We start from the raw sequence: 13,289 nt of genomic DNA on the forward strand, positions 1-13,289 counted from the left end.
CACACAGTAATGGGAAATAACATCACTGAACCTTTAATCCCAGCACTGGGAGGCAGAAGGAGGCTGATCTCTGTGATTTTGAGGTCAGCCTGGTTTACATTGTGAGATCCTGACTCAAAACAAAAAAAAATTAACTAAATACTGCTACTGAACCACATGCTTAAAATATATACCTAAATACATATAATAAATTATTTATTCTACAATATTTATTTTATAACAAAATTTATGCCATCATTCAGACTCTAAGTGAGTAACCTGTTAGGAAACCTGATAGAAGACTGTTTCTAATAACTGAATAATAAATATATAGATACCCAGAAAATATAAATTCATAATTCTTTTCTTTTGGTTTTTCAAGACAGGGTTTCTCTGTGTAGCCCTGGCTGTCCTGGAACTCACTCTGAAGACCAGGCTGGCCTCGAACTCAGAAATCCACCTGCCTCTGCCTCCCAAGTGCTGGGATTAAAGGCGTGCGCCACCACTGCCCAGCCATAATTCTTTTCTTTTACAAAATAAGTGGATACACACCTCCCACTGAGTGATCACAGCTTTGAGCTTCTGAATTTCTGCGTCTTTCCTTTCAAGTTCTAACTTTAGTCTTTCAATTCTTCCATCTTTTAGACCTACTTCCTGAAAAAAGAAAAACACTGCTTTTGACCAAGATTGCTCCACCCAGCATAGTTTACAACAGCCCTTTGCAAAAAGATTAAGAAAAATAAAGACTTAATTTTAAATTACTACATCTCTACTTTCACTCAATTATATGATCCTAGTTACATACAGAGAAAGCAAGTGAGGCTTTTCTTTTTTTTTTTTTTTTTTTTTTTGGTTTTTGAGACAGTGTTTCCCTGTGTAGCCTTGGCTGTCTGAGAACTCACTGTTCTGCGGCTCACTCTATATACCAGGTTGATCTTGGATTTAAGAGACCCTCCTGTGTCTGGCTTCCAAATACTGGGATGAAAGGTGTGTGCCATCAAGCCTGGCTGTTTTGATAAATGTAAACTGGTTCCATTTTCGTAAAGGGGAATGCACACAGATGCTCAATGAGTAGTCTCTAGGTGCCAGGGGAAGGGACTGAAACACTTTTGTCATATGAAACATGTCTAGTGCAATACTTCACATCAACAAGCTCATATAAGCCAAGGTTCAAACTTTAGACAAACTGCTGGGCAGTGCCTACAAGGCTAAAACCAGAGGACTATTTGAGCCTACAAGTTAAACCCAAGCAGGACAGAGGTCACCTCATTTCTCTGAAAACGTTTGAAACCCAAAGCAAACAAACAATGCCCCCACACACATACAAATCAACAAAACCCACCACAACAACCAGGTGTAGAATTACTACAGTGTAAGCCATATCTATCTCTCTGGTTTTTCAAGACAGCATTTCCTCTGTGTATTTCAAGATAGCATTTCCTAGCTATCCTGGAACTCTCATTTAGACCAGGCTTGCCTTGAACTCACAGAGATCCATGTGCCTCTGCTTCCCAAGTGCTGGGATTAAAGGTGTGTGCCACCAGTCTGGCTTTGCACTGTTTTCAGATGGTTATAGCAATCTGCACTCTGCCTAGTACACTATGCTGTCCTGTCTGCTTACAACTGATCATTATCTAGCCGTATGCATACTCAAAATCTTTAATTTTTCCTAGACTCAGCAATAAAATTATTACTAAATACAAGTTTACTATGCTCAAAAATTTCCAAAAATTCTTTCCTGTCTACAGACTAAAACATAAGTTAGGCTTTAAGTATTGTACAAGCCTTCCCAATCTACCTCCCTGTCTGCACACAGCACTCTTTGAATTAAATTGCTCTTTATTTCACTGTGTCTGTAGGTTACTGAAGACATCCTCATTTCTCCTTCCTCATGTTCAGATCCTGTCCTGCTAACCTTCAGTTCAAGCCTTAGTTTCTCTGCAGAAATCCATCTTGCTGTTCCATCCTAGTACACTAATGTGCCGATTTTTGTACTCACAACTCTCTCTATAAAACAATGATTAAATGTATACCATGTACAATACACTGTTAAGCATTTTAAATTATAATTTCTTTTTTTTTAAAGATTTATTTATTATTATATGTAAGTACACTGTAGCTGTCCTCAGACACTCCAGAAGAGGGAGTCAGATCTCCTTACGGATGGTTGTGAGTCACCATGTGGTTGCTGGGATTTGAACTCTGGACCTTCGGAAGAGCAGTCGGGTGCTCTTACCCACTGAGCCATCTCACCAGCCCCCTAAATTATAATTTCTAACTCTCCTAAAAATCATGTAAAAAGAAAACAATTATATTCCTAGTGCAAGACCATAGATGAGTTACAACACTAATATTTTTATTATATTTATTTGATTTCAACATCCATTCTCTTTTATTACACCTTGCTGCTGTCCGGCCTTATAGTAGTCATCTAGTAACACTTACAGACTCAACTCAGTTCTACCCAGACAGTGGGCACCTGAGTGAGTACTTACTGCTCTGTGCCTGAGACAGGAGCTCCCTTCTTTCCGGTACCAGTTCTTAACTATACATACAGTACATGTGTGCTCCATATTTGTTGGTGAATTAACTGCATATTCACATTATTCTTTACAGAATAAAGACTAACATAATATCCTAAAACTGTTACTTTAGATAATTAGAGTTACTGTGACTTTAAGAGAATGTTATTGTCCATGCCTGGTTGTGCTCTGGAGCGGGAGAGTTATCTGTTCCGTTGTGCTCTGTGAGTTGTTCTCTCCTTTTTTCTCTAATCAGAATCTTATGAACATCATCTTCCAGTCTATTGAAGAATCCCCCATCGTGTGATAAAGTCTGAGCAGAATTCGATTCCTGTCAAAATAAATCCTGAATTACTATCATTCAACACAAACATATACACATTCACTAAACCTCGAGAGTCACTAGGAGGATAAAGAAAAGAAAGGCTGCTAGGAGACAACGCATCACTCTAACCTGCCTCCAGAAGACAAGCAGGAGGGGCATGTTTGACAAGTGTCTCTTTCTTACTTCTTCCTATTTTGGTGTTTCCTATGACTGACATCTTTTAGAGGCAGGGTGGTCTGGAACTTGTGATTTTCGTGCTGAACTTCTCATACACTGAAACTAAGGCTCTGGAACAACATGCCCAGACACCGTTGGCTTTTCAACTTTGTTATACATGCACCACACAGTTCACTCCGTTACCACTGAAAAGTTCCAGAGATGTACAACTACCACCACCAAAAGCTTTACACTCTCCTCGCCTGCACTCATCAGCAGTCACTCTTTCTCAAACGTTCTTCTCGGCCCTAGGCAGCACTAATTTTGTCTTTATAAACGTATCTACTCTGCACATTTCATATAAACAGAATATTGTGTTTTCTGCTCCAAACTTCTTTATCTACCAATATGTTTGCAAGCCTCGACCATGTGACAGCATGGATTAGTACTTCATTTTCTCCCCTGCAGTACCCCATTTTACATTGTCATTTTTTTGTCACTGGCAGATGGACAGCTCTCTTTGGTCTGCTGTGAATAGTGCTGCTATGAACACTTATATACAAGATGATTATGGGTATGGTTCCAGTTCTGTGGGGCACATACCTAGGAGCAAGGTTACTGGGTGCTCTCAAAGTCTACATTTAACCTTCTGAGAGATTCCAGCTAGTCCTCCAAGCAGCTCATTATTTTACAAACCTGTCAGCAACATGGGACAGCTCTAACGTCTATATTCTCAGCACTATGTTGTCATGTTTCTATTGCAGACACCCTCATGGATGTGAACACTTACTTCATCAGGGCTTTGCACTGAGTTAGTTCCCTATGGCTGATGGAGTAGGCCATTAGTTTTATGATTTACTGGATACTGTAGACTCTTTTTTGAGAAATGTTTACTTAGAACCTTTGCTCAGTTTTTAACTGAGTTACTTGCCTACTTACTTTTAGCTAGAGAGATGGCCCCATGGTTAAGGTGTGTGCTGCTCTTGCAGAGGCCCTGAGTTCAGTTCCCAGCATCCATTTGGGTGGCTCAGAATAGCCTGTAACTCTAGCTCCAGGGCATCTGACAGCATCTCCTGGCCTTATGTACTATCTGTCCCCCAGGCATATATGTATATTTTCAAGAAACATAGATGTAGGGCTGGAGAGATGGCTTAAGAGCACTGACTATTCTTCCGAGGGTCCTGAGTTCAAATCCCAGCAACCACATGGTGGCTTACAACCATCAGTAATGAGATCTGATGCTCTCTTCTGGGGTGTCTCAAGACAGCAACAGTATACTCACATATAATAAATAAATAAATAAATAAATAAATAAATAAATAAATAAATAAATAATTTTCCAAAAAGAAAAGAAATATAGATGTAAAGGGAAATAATTTATGTATTGTAAAAAACTGAGGAGAATGACAACCGGCTATCATCCCAGTTAAGGCAGAGAGGCCAGACAAATATGTGCTGCAAAGACATCAGATTCCATGGATCTCTTCCATGCCTTCCACTTTCAAGTCTATGAATAAAGTGGTTTACCATCACATCCCCCCCAATATAGTAAGAAGATGAGGAGCAATTAAGGAAGACACTGGACATTGACCTTTGGCCCCCACAAACACACACACACACACACACACACACACACACACACACACACACGCGCACGAACATGTACACATACAAAAATCATTTGAATATACATCTCATTAAATATTATAAATATTTTCTCTTATTATAAGAGTTGTCTCAGCACAGAAGATGGCCTAGTCGGCCATCATTGGGAAGAGAGGCCCCTGGTCTAGCAAACTTTATATGCCCCAGTATAGGGGAACACCAGGGCCAAGAAGTGTGAGTGGGTGGGTAGGGGAGCAGGGCAGGGGTAGGGTATAGGAGACTTTTAGGATAGCATTTGAAATGTAAATGAAGAAAATATCTAATAAAAAATTAAAAAAAAAAGAGTTGTCTTAGCAAAGTTTTCATGATGTCCTCTAGACAACACAAAAGCTTTAATTTTCTTTAAACTAGGGATTGATTTGGGATGGCATGTGTGCTGGGTGAGCACTTCACCACTTACTTCTCTCTCCTAAGATGCAGAGTTTTAGCTCCTACAGCGAGCAAACCTGCGACTTAGAGCTGCCTTTGTGGTGTTGGGGCTCAAACCTATGCATGACCTCACTGGCATCTGTGGCTGGGTGCTGGCTTGGCTTTAGGGTCACATACACCCCTGTGACCCACGCTGTTGGTCTCTCTGTAGATGCAGAAGGCATCCTCTGCACAGAGACATTTATTCAAGGAGAAGACTATTTTCTCATACTGAATCGTCTTGGCTCTCAAAGTCATAAATCAAGCAAATACAAATATCAAATTTTATTTCTGGACTCTATGTCTACTCTCAATACTGTCAATTCTCAGTTTCAAATGGATTCCACTACTACAGCTTTATATTCACATTGTTTTATGCTGCATTTAAAAGCCATTTTGACATAAACTGTGTATATAAATAAAGGCAGTATTAAAGAGATGTGATTTTACACATTCTCTAGTGAAGTAGGATTTCCCCTCTTCTTGTTATCAAGCAGAGACCAAAGGAAATGCTTTTCCTGTCTTCATTGGTCTTCTGGTTACAGGACTGAGTTTTATCAAGTCCACTGTCTGTATAAACAGTCATACACAATTCAATCCATGGCTGCTTAGTGTTTACCTGCACATCACCCAGAAAGGGAAATGTCTGAATGAACATTTGTGTATCAGTACAAAGCGTTCGTTTCCTGTAGAGAACTTCATGCTCTATAGAGCATGTGGACACTGTTTTACTCGAGTCTCATAAACACCAGCACAGAGCATGTGTCCCACTGATAATCAAGGCCTGTATGACCAGGAGCCACTGCCAAGTGGCACAAACCTAACTCCAAGTATTGCTTCGTAAGACTATCATATTCTGTCAACTCTAAAGCATAAAACAGTGCTCGGTGTCCATGACAGGAGCAGTGTGCTGCTGACACTAACAGCGTCTGGGTTTACACTGTTCAGTGGCCTTGCTTGCGTGACTGAGGCCTTGAGATCTTACTCTTCACCCTTCACTTTGGCTGGCCTTGGGCTCACAGAGACCTACACCTCTATGCTGGGAGCAAGGGCATGCATGCCCACTGTCTTAGTTAGGGTTTTACAGCTGTCAACAGACACCATGATTTTTTTTTTTATAAAGACAACATTTAATTGGGGCTGGCTTACAGGTTCAGAGGATCAGTCCATTATCATCAAGGTGGGAGCATGGTAGCATCCAGGTAGGCATGGTGCAGGAGGAGCTGAGAGTTCTATGTCTTCATCCAAAGGCTGCTAGTGGAAGACTGACTTCCAGGCAACTAGGGTGAGGATCTTATGCCCACACCCACAGTGACACACCCATTCCAACCAGGTCACACCTATTCCAACAAGGCCACACCTCCACATGGTGCTCTCCCTGGTCCAAGAATATACAAACCATCACACCCCCCATGCCAACCATCTTTTGACTGCTACTCCTCTCTTCAGTGTTCCTATCCCCCTAAAATCTTAGCCCCCCAGTATTTCTGAACGACATACACACAAAACATACTTCAACTTTGGCAAAAGATTTGAGAAGACTGTTCAAAGATTATTGACAAGCCCATGAAAACATACTTATCAGTTATCAGGAAAATCTGTTTAAAATTCAGTGAGACCCACTACATCTCTACTCGGTGTTGGCAAGGGTATGTAGAAACTACAAATTCTTACACACCACTGGCAAGACTAGTAAATACCACATCCACTCTCTAAAACAATCTGACAGGCTCTTAAACAGTTAGACATTTCAACCAGGTCTCCCGTTGTAGGCCTATAATCCCAGCTAGTTGGAAGGCTGAGGCAGGAGGATCACCAGTTCAAGGCTTGCCTAGATAACTTAGTGACATCATGTTTAAAAAAGGTAAAATGTCTTCAGATATAATTCAGTAGTAAATGCTTAAGGCCCTGGGTTTGATCTCTAGGACATGACAAACAGGTAAACAATTTCAACCCTACCTCTGAAAAAAGAAAGTAAAGATCACTATACAATCTACAAACTTTAATCCAAGATGGCCACCTGAGAGAAAATAAAAACACAGAACCACACAAACACCAAACTACCTGAATAAAAGTATTATCACAATGGAATAAATTCAGCAATAAAGCTAAATGAACTATTATTTGCTTGTTTGAGACAGGGTCTCACTCTGTAGTGCAGGCTGGTCCGGAACTATATAGACCAGGATGGCCTTGCCTCCTCTGTGTTGGGATACAGTGTGCAACTACATCTAACTGAATGAGCTACTGACACATAATACAACTTGGATCAACCTAACAACACTATGCCAAGTGAAAATAATCAGTCATAAAAGAGCACACTGGGGTATTCAGAGGTTACCAGAAAGTGCAAATCTATAGAGATCAAAACCAGAATAGTCACTGCCAGGGACTCAAGAGGGGAGTACAGGGGAATTCTGGGATTATAGACAATTCTACATCTAGACTATGATCACACCCATCCAACGCCTTCATTATATAAATGGGTCTGGGAGTCTAGCTCAGTGGCAGAGCAATTGTTTAATATACCTAAGACATTAGATTTGATTCTCTGTCTGTCTTCATGCCTTAGTTATAGACATGCAATGGTAAATTTATTACAAATTATATAACTCAATAAAACTGCTATTTTAAATTGTGTTTTGTTTACTGAAGGGGATGGAGGCCAGAGAATTTGTTTTCTGCAAGGGCTAGCACTCTTCTTCTGTCATGTGGGTCCCAGGGAATTAAACTTGGGTCACCAGGCTTGGCAGCAGGTGTTTTCCTACTGAGCCACATTACTAGCTAGTAAAACTGCTTGCAAAGAAGCCACCCACAAGCTCATTCCTCCCGAAGACTCGAGCATGGCCTACCTGTGCCCTGCACTCTGCATTCTCCCATACTCATCTTGCCTCCACAAAGTACTCCGGACCCTGAGTTTACTGTTTATCACCTCCAGTTTTATTATGCAAGCAGCACTAAAGCCTAACTTCATTCTGTGTGTCTCATGTCACCCAGATGCTTGCTTGTCTTAGGGATTTCGCAACAGGGTGAACTCTGGAGTCTCTTCTAGTCTAGAAAACACCGCTTTCCACAACCCACTTTTCCTCCTCACATGTTCTTGTTAGAGAGACCAGGTGAGCTGTCAGACAGAACCTCTAGTCCCTAGATTTTCCTGGGAATCAGCCCCAAGCCTACTCACAGAAGGCAAATGCTCTACTATCAGCAACATTCAGCTGCCCAACCGCTTCTTAGCATCCTTTCACTTACAGGGCTGAGCCCTGAACCTCGTGTAGCACAGATACCCTCTTGAGGGTTGACTTATGTGTAGGTTAAGCACTGGTTTTGAGCACACTTTGTAAGTTTTGCTATCCTTGAGTATCTTCACTACTTCACAAACCATTATTAAAGATAAGCATCTGGATTGGTCCCAAGTCTTTTCTTGGGTAAGATGTAAAGGTAGGCCTGGCCATCACACACACAAATATCAACACATATGTACATGTTCCTAGGTATATGTAAGTTTCTCTAGAGCAGTGTATCAGTGGCAGCTTGCCATCTGATCTTGTATGTGTCTGTGTATAGTTGAGTGCTTCTGCACATGTGTGCAGAGGCCAGAACTGGACATCAGATAGCCTCTTTCTGAACCTGGTGCTTGTACCAGCTCAGCTGGGCTGTAAGCCAACTGTCCAGCAGTTCTCCTGTTTCTGCCATTTCAGAGCTGGTACATGCAGGATGCTCTTTTACAGCTGAGTTTGGCCTTCATGCCTGCACTGCAGCACTCGGCTCCGCTAAGCCATCTCTCCTGCCTAACACTTTCTCACTGCTACCTCATTTCTCTTTCTTTCTTTCTTTCTTTCTTTCTTTCTTTCTTTCTTTCTTTCTTTTTTTTTTTTTTTTTTTTTTTTTGGTTTTTCGAGACAGGCTTTCTCTGTGTAGCCCTGGCTGTCCTGGACCTCACTTTGTAGACCAGGCTGGCCTCAAACTCAGAAATCCACCTGCCTCTGCCTCCCGAGTGCTGGGATTAAAAGCATGTGCCACCACGCCCGGTGCTACCCCATTTCTAAGGGTGCCATATAACCTCTTATGAGACAGCATCCAGCTTTACAATGTAAAGATCTCTTAATACATCACAATACACAATCTTCACAATAGTCCATCTACGCATGCTTTCCCCTTACCCCAAATTCAGGTATTTGTAACAGGGGATATTAGTCAGCTCTCTCCTGCCACCAGCTAGGTCTCATGGACCCAATTCAGGTTGTCAGGCTTGGCGCCTCTATGTATGGAGCCATCTTGTCAGCCTTTTGGGGGTTTGTTTTTGTTTTTTATTCTGGATTTTTTATTTTAGTTCTTTGTTACAGGGACTTGCTATGTAGCTCAGGCTAGCCTTAAAATATAGACTCCCAGGGTTGAAATCTGTAACTATGTGTCACCACATCTAGAAGGATAAGCCACGGGTAGGGTGGCATGTGTCCCATGATACACGTAGAGGTCAGAGGACAACTCGTAAGAGTCCATTCTCTTCTTGCTCTGTGTGGGCCCACAAAGGTGAGGAACACCTCAGCAACATCATCTCCACTCGCACCCTGGCCTCCACACAGCCATTTACAAACACACATCAGCAGCTTCGCACATACACTTGTGAACACACATGCTTTCCTCAATATAAAAGAATAAACACACATATAAATGCAAAATTGAAATACAGATTTGGAGATTAAGTCACTTTTTTGAATTTTAAGATAGTATATTCATACAGATTAGGATAGTAATGCCAAATGAAACTGTAGTTTATGCAAATAATCACTTTTTTTCTACTGTATTTATATCCTTATAATAGCAGAAATATAGTGAGTTTAGTGAAGACAAACCTTTAAGTGGCCATGTCTCTATAAAAAGACTTACTGCTATTCATTAAAGTACTATTCTTCAGTGTTTTCTAGACTACAGGACAATCATAGTAAAACTTACCTCTGCCTTTTTACTAATATGATCTGTAAATGAAAAAAAAGAAAAGTTTTACAGGAAAGAATTAACAAATACAAATATTTCAACAAGAAAAAAAAGTTGCTGAATTATAAAGTATTACACACAGAGTTTTCTAAGATTCATATCTGACTTACTATTAGGCTTAGGATGTTAAAACCTAGCACAGCCTTGCTGGTTGTGCTCAGTTTCAGGACTACATTTTATATCCTAGTAGATGCCTCTGCACCAAGGGATGGTACTAAATTTTAAGCATGTGAGTTTTATATATAGCTCAGTTACCTGGTTATATGTATTTTTCAGAGGACAGAAAATGGAGGAGATAAATCTATGTCTAAAATCAGATGGCTATTAACTGAAAATGTTCAGATTACTGTCTTTGTTGAATGAAATAAAAACTATGATAGTAATTTATGGCCTTAAAAGCTATTAGCTGTATTATTTTTAAGATGAAAAAAGTGATGATTGTACTGTAATAAAATTCCTAACATATTTACAGATGTGTGTTTATAGACTTCAACAACAGAACACTAACAGTTACAGATGAAGCAAACCATAGACACAGAAACTCTACAAAGCTCTTCCAGGCAGGAACAGCAGAGCAGGAGGGAGAGAACGGCTCAGCCTAAAGCACTAGGCAAGGCCACAGCCTGTAATTTAAGGGTGATCAGGATAATAGGTACTCGCATTAAGTTAGGTGATCAGGATATCTACTTAACAATGTTCTTGCCTACAAGCAATTATCACCTCTCAAAGAAGAACCTGACAGAATACCTTTCTTATGACCAACAATTAGAAAGACTGCCTCATTTTCTACATCATTTGTCCATCAGTACAGTACAAAACGCAGTCAACGTCAAAATCATTAATTGACATCAAACTAATTTTTCTGGTATGTTCTACTTAGCAATAGAATGCCATAATCCAAGGGAAGATCACAACTGTGACCAACACAAATTGCAAACAGCTATGTAGCTTCTCTTTGCTATACTCTCAATGTAGCTAAGAAGTTTGCTCACAACTTAAGAAATCACATGGAAATAAATTAGGAGTTTTAAAGTATTTTTGATATGTTTTGTCTCATGTGTCCCGGGCTGACTTTTGAGGATGAAGCTGAGCTTCTGATGCCCCTGCCTCCATCTCTTCAGTGCTGGCTCACAGGCACAATATGAAGCGAGGTGGTGTGAGCATCCTGCAATGGCAGGCAGACAAGCCCACCACAAAAAGAGCTGTACTCCAGCCCTAATACATATTCTTTTCATACCTCTGCCTAAATGTTAAAGAAGTTTCTTTCTTTTTAAAAAAGTTAAGGCTGAAGAGATGGCTTAGTGTCTAAGAACACTGGTTGTGCTTGCAGAGGACCTGGGTTTGATCCCAGCACAAACAGTGGCTTACAGCTGCCTTTACCTCCTGTTCTAGGAGGTATCCGATGCCCTGTTCTGACCGCCACAGGTACCAGGCACACATGTGGTGACAGATACATACTCAGACAAAACATTCATACAATAAAAATAATAGAACTTAAAAATGTACAGAGTTAAAAACCTACCCATTTGCTTTATGTGTGTAGTTTTGGCCAGCATGTTTGCCAAGTAGTGCTTACGGAGGTCAGAATATGGAGGTCAGAGGAGGGCACTGCCCCCCCGGAACTCTACTTCAGACACTTGTGGTGCTGGAGATTGAAAAGGGGTCTCCTGGAACAGAAGCCTTAACTCCTAACGGCCAAGCCATCTCCACAGACCCCAAATGTATCGTGTAAAACAAATTCCTCTTGGTAAACTTAGATGTTTTACTTTAGCACGTCTTTTATCCCTAAACCAAAGTAAGTTATTTAGCCTATAGGAAAACTTTCCTTTTTTTTTAAAGGATTTAGTGTGTGTGTGTGAGTGTGTGTGTGTGTGTGTGTGTATGTGAGTGTACAGATGCAACTAGAGACCAAAGCTCCTGGAAGTGGAGTTAGAGGTAGTTGTGAGCTGTCTGGCATGGATGCTGGGACTGGAACACGGCTCCTCTGTAAAAGACACAAGCATTTAACTTCTGAGCCATCTCTCTAACCCCAGGAAGAACTTTCTTGATCCTCAAATGAAAGCAAAACCTCTAAGTTTACTCTTAGTTTCACAGAAAAGCTAGTTTCTGAAAACTGTATTTAGATTTTTCATACTTAGTTTCTGAAATTATTGCTAGGACAGCATTTATCCTTTTTTTTTTTTGCACTTGATTTATTTATTATTTTGCTTTATCCTTTTAAGCAGTTTTTTTTTAAGGTTTATTTATTATGTATATAGCATTCTGCCTGCATGTATCCCTGCAGGCCAGAAGAGGGCACCAGATCTCATTATAGTTAGGATGAGCTATCGTGTTGTTGCTGGGAATTGAACTCAGGACCTCTGGAAATCCAGAACTACAACAAGGTAAATTCTTACTGAGCTTTACAGAGTCCTACTGACTGATTTAAATTCTTACTGAGCTTTGCAGAGTCCTACTGACTGATTTAAAGTTTAAACCTCAAATAGTTATTTCTAAGCAGATGTTTTAAATTTTGTCCCTATAAAATTCATGTTCAAATATAACTATCATTGGAAAAATTACTAAGCAAGAGACCCTTGATCCCAGCCTCTGTTCCTTGGGAAACAAACAACCCACCATGAACAGTCCAAGTTTTGGAAACACTGCATTTGTGTTCTAAGAAATGTTCACCACACAAATCAGGAAGATGGTGAGTGAGTGTCTATGAGAGCAGGAGTCTGGGCACAAACAATTATGATTTTTAAAAAAAGTGCCGAGAGAAATAAAGGAGCTATAGAAAATAGAAATGAGGCAAGTATGACTTCTTTTCCCAAAAGAAAGCCTGCTGGGACAACCCAGCATCCCATGTGGAGATAGCTCCTGCCGGAGGGCACTGGGAAGGACACCTACTCCAGTAAGAGCCTCAAAAGGAATGTGCGCACTGCAGGAACCCAAAGGAGGCTGAACCCGGCTGCCAAGGAAGAATGACATCACAGGAGACCTCACACAAGTGCCAACCTGGGGACAGGGATCTGAGACAGAGGATTGGACAGAGTACACAACTCCCCTTCCCTTGCTACTGCCGAGTAGCAGGAGATCTGGCCAAGAGCCAGAGCTATGGGCACTGGAACTCGGGCCTGCCTTAGTCCACCAGGAAAGGGGTGCAGCTCTGCACCACGCATGCCCAGAGGAAGCACAAGGGAGGAGGTCAGGAGAGCCACACCATTCCCTTTCCCCCGATCATAAAGCCAAGAGAAGAC

At 41.0% G+C, this 13,289-nt stretch overlaps 1 protein-coding gene across 7 annotated transcripts in view; it reads right to left on the minus strand.

Annotated features, from left to right (window-relative positions):
- Gkap1 (G kinase anchoring protein 1) overlaps positions 1 to 13,289 on the minus strand; it is a 41,532-nt gene that overhangs the window by 7,777 nt on the left and 20,466 nt on the right. For 4 of the 7 annotated variants that reach the window (XM_011244542.3, XM_011244543.3, XM_006517301.3 and 1 more), the window contains 3 exons: positions 10,009 to 10,031; positions 2,680 to 2,832; positions 532 to 633 (listed from right to left, as the gene is read on the minus strand). In XM_011244542.3, coding sequence (XP_011242844.1) covers positions 532 to 633; positions 2,680 to 2,832; positions 10,009 to 10,031 — 278 coding nt within the window. The remainder of the gene's footprint in view (positions 1 to 531; positions 634 to 2,679; positions 2,833 to 10,008; positions 10,032 to 13,289) is intronic. The other 3 variants (XM_030247329.1, XM_006517304.4, XM_030247330.1) reach the window with 1 other exon arrangement.

Source organism: Mus musculus, chromosome 13 (genome assembly GCF_000001635.26).
Source record: "Mus musculus strain C57BL/6J chromosome 13, GRCm38.p6 C57BL/6J".
Classification (NCBI taxonomy): Eukaryota; Metazoa; Chordata; class Mammalia; order Rodentia; family Muridae; genus Mus; species Mus musculus.